Source organism: Petromyzon marinus, chromosome 13 (assembly GCF_048934315.1).
Source record: "Petromyzon marinus isolate PM22_M1 ecotype Great Lakes invasive population chromosome 13, UKy_Petmar_22M1.pri1.0, whole genome shotgun sequence".
Classification (NCBI taxonomy): Eukaryota; Metazoa; Chordata; class Hyperoartia; order Petromyzontiformes; family Petromyzontidae; genus Petromyzon; species Petromyzon marinus.
The window spans coordinates 4,531,737-4,552,009 of NC_133679.1; the positions used below are offsets into that span (position 1 = coordinate 4,531,737).

General features: G+C 54.7%; 1 protein-coding gene across 1 annotated transcript in view; it reads right to left on the reverse strand.

The window, feature by feature from the left end:
* Positions 1–839: 839 nt before the first annotated feature.
* LOC116942134 (lipoxygenase homology domain-containing protein 1-like) overlaps positions 840–20,273 on the reverse strand; it is a 145,289-nt gene continuing 125,855 nt past the window's right edge. Inside the window, exons 30-42 of the mRNA XM_076066939.1 lie at positions 20,123–20,239; positions 15,196–15,358; positions 14,475–14,629; positions 13,831–14,040; positions 12,068–12,221; positions 11,431–11,639; positions 10,701–10,889; positions 9,386–9,622; positions 9,044–9,171; positions 7,924–8,041; positions 7,262–7,439; positions 4,722–4,910; positions 840–2,875 (exon numbers count right to left, since the gene is read on the reverse strand). Coding sequence (XP_075923054.1) covers positions 2,718–2,875; positions 4,722–4,910; positions 7,262–7,439; positions 7,924–8,041; positions 9,044–9,171; positions 9,386–9,622; positions 10,701–10,889; positions 11,431–11,639; positions 12,068–12,221; positions 13,831–14,040; positions 14,475–14,629; positions 15,196–15,358; positions 20,123–20,239 — 2,205 coding nt within the window. The 3' untranslated portion in view covers positions 840–2,717. The remainder of the gene's footprint in view (positions 2,876–4,721; positions 4,911–7,261; positions 7,440–7,923; positions 8,042–9,043; positions 9,172–9,385; positions 9,623–10,700; positions 10,890–11,430; positions 11,640–12,067; positions 12,222–13,830; positions 14,041–14,474; positions 14,630–15,195; positions 15,359–20,122; positions 20,240–20,273) is intronic.

Genomic DNA, 20,273 nt, shown 5'->3' on the forward strand with positions numbered 1-20,273 from the left:
TGGACTTGGTGCCACGGTTTTTCGAGAGCCTTCGCCAATTCCCTCCATACACTGCTGTGCCAAGACGTGTAATATTGAGATGTATATCAACCGAGAAAGTATTTACTGTAAAATGTGCATGTGTATTAAAATCACAGCCAAAAATAACGACGATGACACATAACACTGTACAATAGTTGCCACTTTTTTTCTCTGAGTTCATAAATACGAAGTCTCACACCACAAATCAACTCTATACTCACTTCCCACACAGTAACACTCTACTTACTGACTGGTGTTGTTTCCATACATTAAACATTATTCAGGAAGAATGTCAGTTGTGAATGCTCTATTTGTAGAAGTTTCAACAACACCTTGATTTTAAAAAATATATATAAGGGCGTTCAAATTAGGCCTAATATATGGAACACACCTGGGAACACGGCCGATGTGGAGACGGAACGAGAGATCTGCCTCTGCAAAGCAGCGATACGGATTGTGGGAAGGTCTTTCTCCAGGAGCAGAGTGATAACGCCTCATGATCAGTAAATTGATAATTTGGTGAATCTACACTTCTCAAAACTTTTAATCTGTGTTCAGTACATTTTGATTTTTTGAAATTGAAGTTTCATTTAGGAATAACTGTTGTTACACAAAGGACTTGGTATTCGAAATTTGGAATTAAAAGTTAGGCAAGGATTAATCCACAAGCATCAACAGCCACTTGTGCTGATGCTTTGGACAGAGCTGGGGAGGGTGAATGGAACTCCCAGAATGAAATGCAATGTGCCACTTCCAGTTTGGCAAGTGGTGCGACTTCCTGTATGCGGCTTTAAACAAAAGATGACACAGAGGCAAAATCCCATGTAAGATGTGTATATATTTCCCCTTTTTGGAATTTGCAAGCTGTTAACAATGTTAACAATGTTTATTGATATTTAAAAATTGAGTCACTGTTAACCGAATTCAAGCACAATCAATTTGTTTACAAAAAATGTTACAACATTTACAGTCTTCTTGAGAGAACCGAAACCATTTTTGTTTATTAAAATCTGAACACATTCAGAATTTTTAAATAATTAATAATAAATATTGATTATGATGATTACAGAATCAAAAAAGAACCATTGTATTTAACATGACAGTTTTGTTGATAATGATGCTGCGTTAACAGAAGAGATCCTGCATTAAACAAAACAGCTCAATCATTCCACACAAATGTACAGGAAAATTGGCCTCTTTGAAGCGACAATCTGTAGAAAAAAAGAGTAAATATCAAAACTTCCACACGTAGAACTCTTCGCACACCCGTTACCACGAACATATCTCCCAGCCACAGGGAAAACGTACACATCCATCAGTTTGAAATGGAACCTGTGCAGTCGGAGATAATTGTTGAGTTTCAGTTCTTGGCCAGGTTTATGGCTGTTAATTCCTGAACAGTTGACGGTCACGCAGAAAGGTGCCAGTTAAGTGCCGAGCGGACATTCACGGTCGTCTGTCCGGGAGGCATTCAATTCTAAACGCCTCAATGCCATCAGGTGAATTATTGTTCAGTATAATTTCACCATTTTTGCGATTTGTAAGAAAAAACAATCTTGGTGATCTTTAATGCTTGCGCTTTTATCCTGTACATTGTATTTATGTTGGAGTCGTCCAGTCGGCATTGCATTTCATGGTAATATTTACTCACACGTATACTAAAAGCGTTATTTAAAAAAAAATATTTGATCGCTTATTTCCGTTTCCATAGATGTATTTTGATTGTTGTCACCATAATTTTTTTTTCAGTGTCAATTTCGCTTTCTTGTATAACTACGTATACACAAAATTTTACTTGAAACTTTTGGTATTTGGTCTCAGAGGGTTCTCACCTGCTTCAAAAATTAAATCCATCGCATACCTGTCAGCCCATACGGTTTACCTGTATTCGTGTACAGTTTTTAGGTCCATACAGCGTACAGCCGTTTCAATATGGGCAAAAATATTGTCTATTTGTTTGTGTTTCTCCCTTGTGATGGGAATTTGTAGGCTAAACGTTGAGATTTATAAGGGCACGGGGTGACCAATAAGGTCTGAACTGGTCTGTAATAAGGGTAGGGCACTGATAAGGGGTTGACAGGTGTGCCGTCCACTTGATCGATGGGATTGATAGGTTCAACCTGTTCCCGTCCGCTCGTCTACGGCGGCGACTACAAACTACGTCCCCGACGCCGGCGGTCCCGGGGCAGCGCTCACGAGGGGCGACCGCGTCCGGAGAGCAACAACAACAACAAAAATTCGTGAGCCGGGCAAAAGCAGTTACGCTCCGAGCGGCACGCCCCACAGGCAGCTCCGGAGTAACAACGCGTCTGGGGCCGTCGCGCCGTAGAGGCGCGCTCGGAGGCGGCCGCGACTACACCAGCGACCTTCACGAAATCCCGCGGCCACGGCAGGGAGCGGGGTGAGGGGGGAGGGGGTGCCGCCGGGGAGTGGGCGCCCGCTGCTTTCGCTCATCTCAAATTCGCGTCGGGTTTTTTTTTCTGGGGGGTTGTTGTTTCCACCCGCGTAACGTATATACCACGCCACCCTCCGCCGCACCCTCCGCCGCACCCTCCCCGCTTTTCTTAATTTATATTTAGCCCTCGTTGAAATTCAGTGGGAGAACGAGCGCGTGCGGCGGAGAGAGCGAGAGAGAGAGAGAAAGGGAGGCGCGCGATGTCTCGCCGCGTTTGGGGGAGGAGAGGTGGGGGGGGGGGCTACGCGCGGCTGTGCGAGCCGGCGCACGTCAGCTCCCGCTCGGTCTTCTTATCGTCCTCGTCGTCCGCCAGCCAGCGGTTGCAGGGAAAGGCGAACGTCTGCCCGGCCACCTCGTCCCTCACCTCGATCTCCGCCAGGTGCCAGCCGGCGCCCAGGCCTGTCGGCGAGACGTGCCGTGACTGTGAGAATGGGCGCTTTCTGGGGGTGTTTCATTAACGCAGGCAGACAGACGGACGGACGGACGCGCACCAAGCGCGAGCCCGGACACGCGCGGCGAGAGACGCGCGCTGCCCCAGGTGGAGCGCTGTCTGTTGGCGAGCGCCCGAATCGACGCCGGTGTGGCACGCGAGGGAGCGGTGTGGCAGGTGAACACAAAAAAATAAACCTCCTGCGGCTGCGTTTGTTCACTTAGTCGTGATGTCTGCCCTGCCGTACCACGCTAGACTGACGTGCGCAGAAGCCCAGACCTACTTCAGATGCCACATGGCTGGATTGATGGCATCGCGGCGCGGCGGTTCCATCTCTTAGCACACGCAGGACAAAGATCCCCCGTATAGCCTTAACAGACTTTTGCGGCAAGTGCTGTACGTGAGCACCCATGAACGATGGTCGGCAAGGCACACGAGGGGGTGGGTGACCAACGTCGCACTTGGCCGCCTTTGTCTCCCCAGTGGCGATGTTTTCACACCGCACCAGGTCCTCATTTGAGGCTGAGCCAACCTAGGGGAGGCCCAGGACTGATTCAGGTAATCGTCACCGGTGTTGGCCGTGAGCGAGAATTGAACTCGAGTCGCCGGGTTCGTAGCGCAGCGTGATTACCGCTACACTACTGCTCCCACACACAGACACACACAGACACACACACACAAACCCCGTGTAAGCCTATAGACTACGGGAGCAAGTACTCTAGCGAGTAGCCACGAGTACTGGAACAGCGACTCGATCCCTTGCCGAGCCGCTGCACCAACCACTTCACCTGCTCGACCGCGGAACTCATTACCCTCATCGTCTTTCCACCTGATTACAACTCGCGGTACTTCACGTAGAACCCTCAATGAAATTACCACATTCAGATCTGCTTTGCCGGCGATAATTAGATTCGCCAGAGCTCTCGACCTTTCGTGAGCTACTTTCAATTAAAGCGAGCACCGCCTAGACTCAGGGGTAGGCGACACTGCGCTGGAACCGCTGACACCCTCGGTTAAATTCCGGGTTTCAGCCGCCCACGATAAATCCGGATTTGTAAGCGGAGTGAGTTGATTGTCACACAAACTATCGTATTAAATGCTTGGTTTTTTTCGTTACACAGGGTTTCAACGTTTTAGTTCTAGGGTGGAATAAAAATGATCAGATTGCCTGCGGCAGGGCATATGGCAAATGTGTCCCCGAGTATGTCATCAAAAAGAGGTCACTTGAAGGAATCTCGGCTGTAGTTCTGTGATATCTCCTTCAGCGGACCGTTCTCTAGCATGGGGCGGCGCACCGCTCGCAAGCATTCGTAAAGGGCACGTCACCTCGTCGTCGCGAGGTGACGTGTGTATGTGTGTGTGTTGAACTTCTTTCGCACCGTACGTAGCCAACCGTGCTAATCGGCAGGTGCAGGTTGCACAGCTGGAAGAACATCGGGGGAGGGGGGGGAAGTACAGAAACAATAAAAGCAGTAACAAGAAAACAAGACGACGAGAAAAGACGAATTGGCTTTAACCTTTCTGGCAATAAAACAGGTGTTAGAAAGAGTCTTTAAAGCCTAGTGCTGATGTTTACACACTGCAGGAGGTACTCATTTGAGGCTGAGTCGACCTAAGGGAGGCCCAGGACCGACTCAAGTAATCGTCACTGGTGTTGGCCGCGAGCGAGAATCAAACTCGGGTCGCCGGGTTCGCATCGCAGAGCACCAACCACTGTGCTACGGCTCCTGCACACGTTCACACACAGACAGAGACACACACACACAGATACACACACACGGCGGCAGCAGCAGCAGCAGCCGCGCCAGGCCTCACCCTTGTTGTCGTGCCACACGCGCAACCTGGACAGGCGGCCGAGGCTCTTGTGGTCGGCGAAGCGGAACTCGTCCGTGCGTCCGCTCTCGAACTTGTTCCCCCCGCTGAGCGCCGAGCTCAGGGCGAGGGGCCCCGAGTCGCCCGCGTCCCCGTGCAGCGCCACGAACACGTTGGCGTCCGTGCCCGCGCCTGCGCGGCGACGCACAAAAGCGCTCGTCACAAACGCGAACCGCGGCCGCATCGCTGACCTCGTCGACGGGCGTGAAACCGTCGCGCGAACTCCTGCCGTCATCCTCACGGCGGCGGCGGCGGCGGCTTTCGGCTCGCCGTCGGACACAGACGGCGGTCGCAGCGTCGCGCGGCGCTCTCAGGCGCGGCTTCCGCGGCCGTCTGGAACCGACGCCCTTCCTTGCGATATTAGGAAGCCACTGGGAGCTATGCAAGATTTTAAATCTCGACTGAAAACTCATTCCTTTAGAGTTGCTTCTTGTGTTTAGTTTGACGTCCTTCACCCGCACCTACGAGCAGCACGGTTGGCTATGTACGGTGCGAAAGAGGTTCAACTTGCGTACGGCGAGCAGCACGGCAATGGCAGCAGCAGCAGTGGCGTGCTGCTGGGAAAGCTGCGAATAATGAAAAACTGTTCAAAGGACGGGCGGTGTTTCTATCATTGAGAAGTCTGGTTCAGATGTTTCGTGCTGCATTCGAGGTGGAGAGACATTTCGTCGAAAGAAAGGCACAAAGTAGAGACGTTAACAAAGCCAACGTGGGTTGGTAAACGGGGGGGGGGGGGGGCATCCAGTGCTGGTTCAGATATCACTTGCCACTGGTGTTAGCCGCGGCCAGCAATCGAACTCAGGTCACAGGACAGTGGGTTATCAACTACTGCGTCACCGCTCATGTTATTAGACTGGATGAAGTCTTCCGGGAACCATTGCCACCTCTCACTGTCTGGCAATGCAACAATCCACCTAACGCCTGCGCACGGGCTGATTTAATCACTCCATCTCCGCGGTGGGGACGAGCTCTCAGACGCGTTCCCTTCTTTTGGCCCCCACTCCGTCGTTAGCCTCGACCGCGATCCGTCGTTTCGAGCCACGATGGGTCCCGGCCGAGCGAGCCGATTTTTCCGCCACAATAAACACGCTGCTTTGTAACAACCAACCAAACCCTACAATCCCTCGGTGCGTTTTTGTCATTCAATCTTAACGTGTACGCACGCGTTGTTGACCCCCCCCCTCCCCCCCCCGACTGTTTACGTGAGATGCGTCCCGCGATTTCACCAAACCACGGTCGGGCTATTCACCGCTCCGCGAGCTCCGCGTGAGCTAGAGGTCAACCCGCTCTTCGGTGGCAGCACCTGGTAATGCAATTTGTAACAAACGGAACACACGGCAGAGGGTCACCTGCACAATTGACCCCTGAAAAATGAACATTCTGCCCAGACGTAAGGCGACATCTATATCCGGGCAAAAGGGCATTATTATTATTGTTGTTGCATCCTCCAGTCGTGTCACTCGTACCAATCAATACACACATTGGTCTCGCACGGCATCACCCCAGCTGGCTTAAATGGGTATTCTAATTGTAAAATTCCAACCATTCTCAATCCACCAATGAATGAAGACTCCCCATACCATCATTGGTCATGGGGGGCTTTATGACCATACTTCAGCAAGCCGGTTGGTGTGGGCTTGTGTCAAGGTGAGGGGGGGGCGGTACCGGTTGTGATATAATCCGCCACTTAAGGGGTTACGTTTACTCGGCAACGAATTGCCTAGGTTTGGCAAAAAAAATATAGCACGATGGCAGTCTACAAGGAGGCGATGGAAAGCCCCGTGGCCTGACGTAGGAAGCAATGAGTGAGCGACCTTGGTAATACGCACCTCCGATTCGCACGGTTGGCTACGTACAGTGCGAAAGAAGTTTAACGTGCAATACGTACGTACTGCTTCTCTGCACAGTCCGCGAAGTGCAACACGTGTGGATCATCAAGGTCACGAGGCTTCAATCCCCGCATGGAGAAACATTTTATCGTGGTATTTCATTTCATTGCCACTGGAAAGGTTCTTTCCCAGCATCGTGATCTCTGTCACAGGGAGCCAGGTCTGATAAGTACGGGCCTGGATTTATCCTCTGGATTTTTTTTTTAATCCTGATTTGTATGAATTTTGTCAAGGTGATTTCAATCAACTGCAAAAACTACAGTCCATGTAAACCTAAAACATTTTAAAATCCATCTTAAACTTAACATCCTTTGAACTGAACATTGCACCACGAATCATGTGTCAGACCCCAGACTCTTCTGTCCATGGAATTCGCATGCAAGCCGATGGGGCCTACAGCTGCTGCTATGGAGCCACTGCAGCATCAACGGCTGAATAAAAAATACAAAAACTGCTCCTGCAAGATAGCAACAGGGCGGGAGAAGGAGAATCACAAATCTCAGAGCCACTCATTATTTGCGGGGGGCCGAATCGCTGAGGTCTAGCCCCACCCCCCCCCCCTCTCGGACACCTAATTGTCCCGCTCGGACGTACCCCTGACTTTGCTCGTCTTCACAGCGATGGTGTACGTGGTCTTAGACGGAGGGTCGTTGCCCGCCCCGACCACGGCTGGCAGCTCCCACACCAGCTTCTTGTCCCCCTTTGACTTTGAGATCCAACCGCTCAGCTTGAACGCCGTCACCTCGAATGTTTTCACGTTCCTCAGCAGAATCTGAAAATAACAACAATGGCGACGACGCATACATACATATATAAACAAAAAAAATCCGGTGACGTGAACGCGGACTGTAAACACAATTAGCGGCCGAAATAAAACGTGACTGGCTGGGAAAGCCGGTAGCTTTTGTAATGCCTATGTGGCGTAACGTGTAAAAAGGTATAGCAGCCAAATGCTCTAAACCAAAGTTGATTCTAAATGTGGGGGGACAAACCGGAGGGGCCAGAGAAAAATCCACGCGACCACGGGAAGAACACGCGGAATATGATTGTCCGTGCGTGTCTGCGGTCGATAGTAGTCAAAACTTTCCTAAACCCGGCTCACAAATGTGACTGGTTGGCCTATAATTATTCCATTATTCTGTTCCCGATGATTTTCGCAACAAAAAGATATATATGTACACACGAGCGGGAAGAAGCAGCTATGCTCAGAAAAGCTATGCAGCAGTGGATAGCTCATGGCTGACGCTGATGATGACCTTTTCCAGGAACCAGTCTGGGCGGCTGCCCTTGCCGTCGCTGCGAACACGCATCTTCTCCAGCCGCCCCACGTCATCCATCTCCATCGCAAACACGTCCTTGTGTCCCCTCTCGAACCTGCGTGGGGTTTATGTGTCACGCCGTCAATGTGCGGTGGTGGCGGTGGTGACGACGGTGGTGGCGGTGGTGACGACGGTGGCGGTGGTGGTGACGACGACGACGGCGGTAGTGGTGGTGACGACGGTGGTGGTGGTGGTGACAACGGCGGTGGTGGCGGTGGTGGCGGTGGTGGTGGTGGTGACGGTGGTGGTGGTAGTGACGGTGGTGGTGGTAGTGACGGTGGCTGTGATGGTGGTGACGACGGCGGTGGTGGTGGTGGTGACGACGGTGGTGGTGGTGGTGACGACGGTGGCTGTGGTGGTGATGACGACGGCGGCGATGGTGGTGACGACGGCGGTGATGGTGGTGGTGGTGGTGGTGACGATGGTGGTGGTAGTGACGGTGGCTGTGGTGGTGGTGACGACGGCGGTGGTGGTGACGATGGTGGTGGTGGTGACGACGGCGGTGGTGGTGGTGACGGTGGTGGTGGTGACGGTGGCTGTGGTGGTGGTGACGGTGGCTGTGGTGGTGATGACGACGGTGGTGGTGGTGGTGGTGACGACGGTGGCGGTGGTGGTGGTGGTGACGACGGTGGTGGTGATGCAAATGAACCACAAATACCTTGGTGACCTCAAGGAGCATAAACCATCACGCTAACTCCTCGCAGCGGCGTTTGGCTAACCATCGAACAAAGACGGTCACTGCATCGCGCGCTGTCAGATGCGCTTCTGCGGCCGTCTAGGATGCTCTTCCTTCCGACGTTATTAAGTCACTGCAGCTATGCTCTTTGAACTCCTCTAGATGGAAAACTAATTTCTTCAGAACTGCTTTGTGTGTTTAGTTTATTGTCCTTCCTCCGCACCTCCGATTAGCACGGTCGGCTACGTACGGTGCAAAAAGAAGTTCAACATACAGCACATCGCACAGAGAGATGTCCTCGTTGTGCACGAGACGTCGAACTCCGGCTCAGACCTAGCAGAGGCGACGACGTGACGCCGTTGCCGCGGCGCCGTCACTCACCGGTCCTCCCCCTTGGCGAGGGTCACCTCTGGCGTCGCCCCGTTGGCTCCGAACAGCGTGACGTGCAGCCCCGCGTCCGTGCCGGCCCCCGGAGAGTCCCCGGTCACCACCGTCACCTCGTAGCTCACCTGCGGGCAAACGGCGAGCGCGCAGCACGCAACCCCTTCGAGCGACTCGCTAAGCGACCGACGAACCCTCACGCCCCGACCGTTGTGGCCGACCCTCATCGCGACCGGCGCAACGTGGACCGGCCCTCGAACGAACCCACCGCCGTTCGATCTGAGCTAGGCAACTGAGGCTTTAACAACAAAGTGAAACCACGGGGCCATCAACTCATCTCACCTGAGAAGCCGATTGAATCGCAAGCGGTCGTAACCCCCCAGATTCGAGCCCCGGCAGTGTCTCTAACGTAGCCATCGCCAAACACGCCTCGTGCCTCTGGCCACCTGGTCGCAACCTCTCTTGTTCTTCACGCCAACATGACCCCGGGAGCCGCCGGCTGCAAGGCCCGGAGCCAGAGTGGAACTCGCGCGACGAGCATTCGGCGCGGACTGCGCTTCTTGAGCGGCAGTCGTTTGATTACGGGGCGAGGAAGAGTCGTGCCTGTGCAGTGCTTGAGCCCCGCTTAATCCCCTGCCTTGCATCTGTGAGTTCTTGCAGCCGGGCTGCCTGATAACCTGCCACAATCAATCAGGCCACTTCAGCGGGCAACGGGGAAGGTGTGGGCCAATGCCGCGCAGAAGGTGGGGGAGGGAGGGAGGGTGGGGTGGGGGGGTGTTGGGAGAGCTCAGATGAGCTGGAAGTAGAGACTGAGAGAGTCTCCGACCTCAGCAAGATTTATTGCCGCGACGCACGGCCATTCGTCAAACCCACTGGAAGCCGGGAGCGGCGGCGCAACAACGGACGAGACCGGTGTGATAATACGTCGTTTCGTCTGTAACGGTGTTCGTGCTCAATACAAAAAAAACGCTCTCTGCAGGAGGCGGGGAAAAAATTAATATTTAATTAGGAACCCTGCTGTGAGTCGGTTTAATTAAGGCCGCGGTGCTGTCCGGTAAAAGACCGCGCAGAGCCCGCGACGCTGCAGAAGATCCGGGTCGTTCGTGAGGCCTCGCTTGCGCCGTGCGAGCTGCCGGTGCTTAATGGTAACAGCGGATCGTGCGTTGACTGTCGCCGATTGCATTCTACGCTGGCGTCCATGTGTCCGCATTGACAGTGCAGCGTTCTTGCAATGTGATCAGAGTTACAAATTGTGCTGCGTCAGTTTCTGCGATCAGAGTGCTTGACCCAAGACCAGAACGCTCCCTGTCCACACCCCGGCGGAAGTTCCACCGAGCCCATCATCCCTCTGAGGTCCGTAAAACCAGTTCCACTTTGCGAGATATCAACTATGGTCAGACCGCCACGCCCCTCCGTGGCATTGTGGAATTTCTCCCACTGGTTCAGCGCCGACCCCCACAATGCGGCGATGCAACACTCAGTCTAGCACCCACACACGATCTGGTTTCATTGCTCCATCTCCGCAGCGGACGTCCGACCTGGGTGGCAGAGGGTTAACACGGAACGGCCGTTTCCACACTACGCTACTGTCATTAGTGACCTACGCTTCGTCATCAATGTGACGTGCACGTCACTTATTCGCAGCGCGAGCGCGCACCTTGGGTTTGGAGTTGGCGAGCTCGGCGTCGTGCACGTTGAACACCCGCGCCGTCTGCCCGTCTGCCCGCGCGCGCGACAGCCAGCAGCGGCACGGGAAGCGGAAGGCCACCCCGCGCGTCGGCAGGGACAGTGTGAACTCGTCGACGAACCAGCTCGACTCGGACGACGACGTGCCGTCGTGGCCCAGCTGGCGGAAACGGAGGGAGACGAGGCACACAAGAGACGCCGCGTTTCCGCCGCCGCCACTCGGCAAGTGTGCCGAAATCCGGCCTGGACCCACAGGGAGAGGGGCTCGTGTTGGCCGGTGGTCGCCCGCTGCATGCGAGGAACACCACGGAGACCCCTGTCCAATTATAACGAAACAATGTTTTACTTTACCAGCTAAGGCCACTGAGCTACGTAGCTCTTTTTCAGAAGCGACCTCACCACAAATGACAGCTCAACGAAGTGGCTTATCACATGGAAATTTATAGCAGCCGAATACTCTGAAGGCACGTTTTTAAATGTGGAGGGGAAAACCAGAGGACCCAGAGAAAAATCCACGCGACGACGGGAAGAGAGAATACGCAAACTCCAAATATACAGCAGCAGGTGCCAGGGTCGGGATCGAACCCACGACGTCCTGTATACCAGGCGAGGTAGTTAACATCTTTTGGCCAGGCACCCGGGCCCCTTTGGCCAACGAGCCCTTCCGGGGGGGTCGCCCCGCACCACACCGCACCGCCCACCTCCACGCTGGTGACGTCGCCCACGTCCAGGGACTCTAGGCGGAAGGAGCGCGTGGAGCCCGGGGAGAAGGCGACGGGGCCGTCGGGATTGTCGAGCCACAGGCGGGGAGTGCGCCGCTCGGCTCGGCCCCACACCACCACGAAAGCGCGCCCCGGCGCGCCCTGGGCCTTCTCGCGGCCCGTCGTCACCGCCACGTGGTACGGCAGCGCTGCGGGCGAGGAGGCGGTGTCGTTAGTGAGTTCACGTCGACGAGCCGGGTGAGAATGCAAGATGCCAGGACAGGTCTCATCTTCCAGCGTGGTCCGAGGGGGCGGGGGAGGCAATAATCGCTATGTACGTACGCACGTTGTCAAACTTCTTTCGCACACCGTGCGTAGACGACCGTGCTAATCGGAGGTGCGCGGTGCTATGCACGTTCCCGGTCGGGGTAATGTGTGGCCAAAGGTGGCGGTGACCGTGGGAGCACCGGTGGCGATGACGATATTGATATCGGTCCTGATTAGCGGGTGGCATCAGCAACACTCCCACTTGGCGCCGTGGACTACCGGGGCTACGTTCCGGGGTTTTGCGTGAGTTCCCCCTCCACGAGCCACAGCAAGCCTCAGCGAAGAGTCACGCGAGGAGTCCATGACTCACTCGGGCCCTCGTATATCGTATCCTCGACGATGCTCCGGCGCCGGCTCGACGCGGCGGGGGCCGTCTGGTTGGCCGCGCCGCGCAGGCTGCCGCCGGCCGAACCGCGCAGGCTCCGCACCGAGCTCCCGACGCTGGACTTCTCCCCATCGTAGCCCTGCGAGGGAGAGGAACGGCGAAACGTCAGCGACGACGACGGCGGTCACTCACTCCGCTTGTTCCTGTTCCCAATACCATCACACCAACCTGGCCACAAATGATGGTCCAAAATTTTTAAACAACGTGCGTTTAAAGTATTTGGCTGCTATAAATTTTTGCACGACGATAAGCCACTTCGTTGAGCCATCGTGGGTGGCCCAGTCGCTTCTGAAAAAAGAGGGATGCAGCTCAGTCGGGCCTCGCCTGGTAAAATAAAAGGAAAAATAGTTTAGTTTACTGTTTAGTTTTGGGATGTGAACTCGCGACCCTCCGACTGCGGGCACGGCTGCGCCGACTATGGCGCCACGCGCCCACGTTGCAATTAAACAACAACTGGCGCAAAAAAAAAAGTGTGAAGTCACCAGCGTTGCCGTTTGAGCTGTTTTTTTCTCGGTTTATTAATTCTACGGCTCAACCAATGATCCCACGACACGCATGCCCCCCGCCCCCACCTCTCAAGAACAGCTTGATAATGGAATCACGTTCTCGGCGATACATTTATTAAGAGCTGTGAAAAATTCGTTCAATTTGCTTTGCCGTGCCCTTTTTTTTTCCTTTTTATAAAAGTAAGTCTCGTCGGGTAAGTCTTGTTCGCGAGAGATCTGCTGACACCGATCTCAAGAGTAGGACATCGTTTAGCCGAGAATAAACGCAAGTGTAAAACTATAAAGACTTTCCGCAGTCTCTAATGAGATGGCACAGATGGAGATGTATGCAGCACTAGGCCTTGCCTGTGAAACGTGGTAAAGTTTTTGCTTAACCCACCACCATCGATTCAGCATTGGAAACATATGGGAAGTCCGCAGTAGTCATCCAACGGGTTGACCCTGCCATAGGAATATGGAATTTTCACCACTGATGCTTTTTTAACACGAACATAACGTGTTAAATACGTAGGACAGAAGCGACGCGGCGCTTAGCGCACACATTGTGCTGTGAACCTGGTGATCCGCGTGCGATTCTCAGCCACGGCTTACACCGGTGGCGAGTGACGCATAAACTGGTTAGATCCCATCCCTCCCCTTCACCGACCTCCACTGACCCAGTGTGCTGAAGGTTGGCGAAAGCAGCCCCACTATGAACGTGACAAGGGGAGGTTTGGCATGCATCAGGGGACTGAGAATGTTCATCATCGTCATCATTATGTAGAGATGTAACCACCCACCGTCGACAACATCTACAACTCAGCGTTGCCCGCTGCAAAATAAAATTTTAAAAGGCACTCGCAGATCCAGACTGCGCCGAATAGCAAACCTCCACTGCTGGGTGTCACCAAAGGGTGACCACATGTCCTGGTTGTCGCTTGATCATCCTCTTCTTTCAGCAAGCTGTGACTTTAAAAGTCCGTTTTTTTTGTTTGTCAGCTGAACAACAACAATAGAATTCACCACCGTAGACATTGCGTTCACGTGCGGTTCTCCCCTGAGATAGTCTTCTTACTTCCCGCGACGCGTCCCTTCATTTTGCACCTCGGAGTCGGCAACCGCGGAGGTTACGTCACCGCGCAAGAAAAACTGTCACGGGGCTAGCGGTGGGTGGGGTGGGGGGTGAGCATCTCGCTTCCTGACCTTCACGTAGAAGGTCCTCTCGAGCTTCTTGTCCTCCTTGTCCTTGGAGAGCCAGCGCTCGCAGGTGAAGAGGAACACCTCGTCCGTGTCCAGGTCCTCCACCTCGACCTTGGACAGGAACCAGTCGGGGCTCGGCATGGAGTTGTCGTGCCGCACCTTGATTTTGTGGATGCGGCCCAGGTCGACGGCCTCCAGGGTGAAGATGTCCTCCTGAGCCAGCCGACGTCCGAGAGAGAGGGGGGGTAGGAGGGAGAGATGCCCGTCGATGCTCAGGGTGTGCGCGGGGTGAGAATCAAGGAGTGAGATTCAGTGCCACGGTGGCGAAATGTTATCGACCTCACCTGGTATACAGGAGATCGTGACGCCTGCCGTATATTTGGAGTTTGCGCATTCTCTCTCCCCCCGTGGTCGCGTGGATCTTTTTTCCGGGTCCCCCTGGTTTTTCCCTCCACATTTAGAATCAACGTGCATTTAGAGTATTTGGCTGCTATAAATTTGCACGTCACAAGCCACTTCGTTGAGCGATCATTTGTGGCCAGGTCTCTTCTGATACAATAAAATGAACCGTTTAGTTTCAAGTTCAGGTCCCACTAATTGACACACACACACACACACGCATGCACGGACCACACGGCCCGCAATACCTGGCCCTTCTCAAACTTGTTGGAGTGCGTCTCGGACTTGCTCAGCTTGCGCTCGCCGGAGTCTCCCTGGTCGCCGAAGAGGGTGACGAAGACGTTGGCGTCCGTGCCGGCACCTCGCACGCTGCCCGTGTGCACGCGCACCTTGTACTTGTGAGCTGCGCGCGGCGGGGGGGGGGGCGAGGGGGCAACGCGTGATAGCACCGAGATCATCGCAGGGAGACAACGGCGGTCCTCCCCACCCACCCCCCCCCCTCCCCGGGTTGCCATTGGAAACCGTTGTGGGGGGTGGTGGGGGGGGAGGCGGCGAGCGGTGTTGTTAACGAGCGCTCGTGAAGGCCAACATGGCGTTGCCGGAGGGGGCGGTTGTGGCCAGCACCACGTGCAGCTTCGAAGAAGAAGCTGCAATTTAACTTTGGATGAACAACTAAAGTCAGTAACAAAGATTAAAAAAAATTGTTAGGTTTTAGTTGTATATTGCACTCCGATCGTGTTTTTGTATTGTTTGCTGTTGTAACGTTCTGACCTGCCCCTACTGAATTCCTCCAGCGTGCATAAACATTCCGATTCTGCGATCACCTGTTTGCCTTTTCATCGGCGAGCATTGAGAATCCGGCTTAACCGCTGAAACCAGGATTCAAAACCCGGGCCCCCACGACGCGTTGCTGGCTCAGTGCCCCTGACCCCTGGGATGGCAGGGCCCCCCCCCCCTCCCACCGCTCACTCTGGAGGACGTCGTCCACGACGCTCTCGGCGCGCTTGAGGCTCCCGTCGCGCAGCACACGCTCCTGCACGACGGCGCGCGGCACCAGCTCCCGCACCACCTCGCCGTCGCCCTCCGAGCGCGCGAACCAGCGCCCGCACGGGAAGCTCACCGTCTCCGAGCCCTGCCCGCCCGGCCGCAACAGCCAGCGTCAGCGCGGTGGTGGTGATGACGGTGGTGGCGGTGGTGATGGTGCTGGTGATGGTGATATTGATGGCGATGATGGTTGGTTACTGGTGGAGGTCCTCGTGGTGATGATGATGATGGTAGTGGTACTGGTTGTGTTGGTGGTGGTGGCGGTGATGGTGCTGGTGATGGTGATATTGGTGGCGATGATGGTGGTTGCTGGTGGAGGTCCTCGTGGTTATGATGATGATGATGGTAGTGGTACTGGTTGTGTTGGTGGTGGTGATGGTGCTGGTGATGGTGATATTGGTGGCGATGATGGTTGGTTACTGGTGGAGGTCCTCGTGGTGATGATGATGATGATGGTAGTGGTACTGGTTGCTTGTGGTGGTGGTGATGGTGATATTGGTGGCGATGATGGTGGTTGCTAGTGGAGGTCCTCGTGGTGATGATGATGATGGTAGTGGTACTGGTTGTTTGTGGTGGTGGTGGTGGTGGTTATGGTTAGGGAGTCCGGCAAAACAACCCCCTACCTCCTCGCGGTGCCGGACGGGCAACTCTGTCGTGGACAGTGCTGTGGGGGGAGTTCCAATTTTGATTGGCTCCTCCCCTCATGGCATATGTGTCCACCACAGGGGCTAAACGGGGGCTCTGGACGGGTGCAAGGGGCTGGTAACCCCTCCACCTTCAATTAATTACCACAAAACCACGAATTAAAGTGAAATATGTAACAACTAAGCTTGTGCCGGAGGCCCCGGGGGGCCAGGCGTCTATGACGTCTCCTGGCCAAACCCCAATTGGCGGAGCCAGGAGATTGAATACCTACCCTCGGGGCTACTCCAGAAACAACGAAAAGCCACTACGGGTGGCCACGTGGAATGTTCGAACGCTCACTGCAGAGGAGAGGCTGCCACTCCTCTGTCGGGAGCTGGACCGGTACCGCCTGGATCTATGCGGCATTCAGGAGGTCCGGTGGACCGGCTCTGGCTCCTGCCACCATGAGGGGTGGACAGTCCTCTACTCGGGGCAGCAGACTGCCAAACAACAGGGTGTGGGTCTTCTTTTGAACAAAAGAATGAAGGGGGCGTGGGAGCGTGGCGGTGAGGTGTGGGAAGCTGTAAGCCCCAGGCTACTTTGGGCTCGCCTTCCCATCAACCGGAGGCGAGGAATGGTGGTCGTGGTTACTTATGCCCCCACCGAAGATGAACATCCGTGGAGGGATGCAGGCAAAGCCGATGAGTCAGATGCCTTCTATGACCTCCTGTCACAGGTGCTGGCTAAAGTGGCCCCTCGGGATAGAGTCATCATGTTGGGTGACTTCAATGCCCGAGTTGGTCATGATACTGGCACCTGGTCTGGAGTGATTGGAGGGCATGGGCCAGATCAGCTCAATAACAATGGTAGGAGGCTGCTAGATTTTTGTGCAGCCCATGGGCTTGTAATTACCAACACGCTGTTCCGGCATCGGCGCATCCACACAACATCATGGATGCATGCCGGGTCCAAGCAAGAACATCTGCTGGACTACATAGTGACGGACCAGCGAATGCGAGCCCATGTCCTTGACACCAGGACCTACCGTGGAGCTGATCTGCCCTCTGACCATCGACTAGTCATCTGTAAGATGCGCCTGCCATTCTTCCACTCCGGTGGTGGGTGTACACCCAGGACCCCATTCCAACCTAAAGTGGCCTGGTCTCAGTTATCTGATGAAAGTTGCAAGCGAGAATTTCATCATCGCTTGCGGCTGGGATTGGCATCGTCCCCGACTCCTCCTGATGTCGAGGGTAAATGGGCGAGGTTTAGGACTGTGACTCATGCAGCTGCAATGGCTGCTTTGGGTACGCGGTCCAGACCTCCCCAGACACCCTGGATGACAGAGGAGTTGTTCAGGATGGTTGAGAAAAAGCGACAGGCCCACTGTCATCGGCTACAGAATCCCACGTCAGAGAATGAGGAGGCTTACCGCAGCCTTCGCTCGGAGGTTCGGAGAGCCGTGAGGCGCTGCAAGGATGGGTGGTGGTCGCGGGTTGCTGAGGAGATGGAGTCTGCCTCAGTGGCCCGTGATCACAAATCGCTATTTAACTCCATCAAAAAAGTAACCTGCAGCGCCACACCTATTACCATCATTAGGGGAAAAAACGGTGATCCAATTTCCGACCCCCAGGAACAGGTTCGCAGATTTGCTGAGCATTTCTGTGAGGTCCTGGGGGAGGGAAAATCCCACAGCCAGGAAAACATCGTGGCACAAAGTGAGGATGACCCTGCTGAGGCTGCGGTGCCTCAAATATTGGATGAAGTCACCCCCTGTGAGTGGCTGGCTGAGGTGCCATCTGCTGAGGAAGTATTGAAGGCGATCCGGAGTCTGAGACCAGGAAAGGCAGCGGGCAGAGATGATCTCCCAAGCGAAATGCTGAGGGAGGGTGGCGTTTGTGCACAGACTGCCCTATATGACATCATAACAACAGTCTGGACCACTGGACGGGTTCCGCAGGATTGGAAGGATGCCCTGGTGGTCCCCCTTTTTAAGAAGGGGGACCGCACAGACTGTAACAACTACAGGGGCATCTCACTCCTCAGTGTGCCGGGAAAGGTCCTGGCAAGGATTATTCAGCATCGCCTTGCCAGGCACGCTGAGGAGAGGCTTGCGGAGCCCCAATGCGGTTTCAGGAAAGGGCGGTCCTGCACAGATGCCATATTTTCTGTCCGTCTGCTACAGCAGAGGTGTAGGGAATTCCAACAAGACCTACATCTCTGCTTTATTGACCTGGTCAAGGCCTATGATACCATCAGTAGGCCTGGGCTCTGGGTCGTTCTTCGTGCTTTTGGAGTACCTGACCCTCTGCTCACGATCATTAAGGACCTTCATGATGGTGAGCGGGCCCGGGTAAAACTACGTGGCCGGGAGTCAGAGCCATTCCCTGTACACCTTGGGGTGCGACAGGGATGTCCTCTGGCTCCCACATTATTTAACATCTATTTTGACCACGTAGTTCGTGAAGCCTTCAATAGCTGTACCGGGGGAATCTCCATATGGTACAGATATAATGGGAGGCTAATCGATGCCCGGGTGCGGTCAAGGGATGGCTCCCTATTGCTCAACCACGTTATGTATGCTGATGACTTGGTAATAGCTGCTCAGTCAGAGGAGGAGTTGCAGACGCTGCTGCTGAGACTGGAGCGTGCCACTAAGAGGTGGGGCCTTACCATCAGCCCCACCAAAACTAAGCACCTGCCTGGGTATTTTGTACCATCGGACACTCCACCCCCACAACTCCCAATCGGTGATGGGGCAGTTGTGGAGAGAGTGGAGAGTTTCCCATACCTGGGCAGTGTGCTTATGACTGGCTCCAGTTTAACAGCAGAGGTCTCACTCCGAATCAGTCGAGCGGCAATATCTTTTCATCGGTTGCGTAACGCTGTGTGGAAGCTACCTGGTCTGTCGCTCCGCACTAAGCTTCAGGTCTTCTCGGCCACGGTCATTCCCTCCCTTCTCTACGCTTGCGAAACGTGGACCCCCCTAATGGAACATCTTCGCCGGTTAGAAACATTTAGGCTGACCTGCCTACGATCCATCCTGGGTTTAACCAGACTGGATTGTGTGAGGAGCTCACAAATCCTTGAAAGATCTGGGCAGGGTCCCATCGGTGAGCTCCTCCGGCAGGCAAGGCTGCGATGGCTGGGTCATGTAGCCCGCATGCCCAGCCACCGCATGCCGAAACAGCTTTTGTTTGGCCGGATTGAGGGGGCTAAGCGGGCGCGGCACGGGCTAGAGAAGAGATGGAGTGATGTGGTACGGGAGGACGTGGAGCTGAGTGGACTTGCCGATGACTGGTACCAGCGGTGTCAAGATCGGCCTCTGTGGAGGAGGCTCGTGAAGGATGCTACTGGGCAGTTGGAGGCAGTCGCCCTCCAACAACAACGGAGGGCGGAGGAGCGACGCTCACAACAGCGAGCGGAGCGCTGGGTGGCTAAAGCACAGCAGGTTGGCACAGTAGGGGGCACAGGTGGTGCATCAGCCAGTCATCTCAGTCAGTCGACCCGTGGCACCTGGGTCTGCCCCGTGACCTCCTGCCAGCGGGCGTTCGACACTTCACGTGGCCTCAGGGTGCACATAGCCTGGCACAAGCGTCGTGGTGACGTCACCGCCACTTAGTGGCGAATGGCGGTTGTTGTTGTTGTTGGTGGTTATGGTGATGGTGATATTGGTGGCGATGATGGTTGGTTACTGGTGGAGGTCCTCGTGGTGATGATGATGGCAGTGGTACTGGTTGTGTTGGTGGTAGTGGTGGTGGTGCTGGTGGCGGCGATAGTTCTGCTGGTGTTGATGGTGCCAGTGGTAGTGGTAGTTGGCACAGTTGAGTGCACAGCTGCTGCATCTGCCAATCATCTCAGTCAGTCAACCCATGCAACCTGGGTCTGTCCCATGACCTCCTGCCAGCGAGCCTTGGACACTTCTCGTGACCTCAAAGTGCACCTGGCATGGTACAGGCGCTGTGGTGTTGTCACTGCCACTTAGTAGTGAATGGCGGGTGTTGTTGTTGGCAGTGGTAGCAGTCATGGTGGTGGTGTCACCAAAAACACACAGGGGCTCATTCAAAACTCGACGGCATGGTCACATCACATCATCTTGGCAATGTTAAATGATGATCATAGTGGTGCTAATGATCATAACGATGATCGTGGCATTGATGTGATGATGATTGAGGGGGTCAGCCACGACGACGACGATGACGATGACGACAACAACATCCTTCCTTACCTTCCCTCCTCCGAGCAGCCTGCGCACGTCCAGGCGCTCGAGGTGCCAGCCGGCGCTCAAGCCCCCGTTGTCGTGCCCCACGCGCACCTTCTCGATGGCGTCGCCCACGTCCTCCAGCTGAGCGTGTGGGCGGGACGCCCACGCACACACA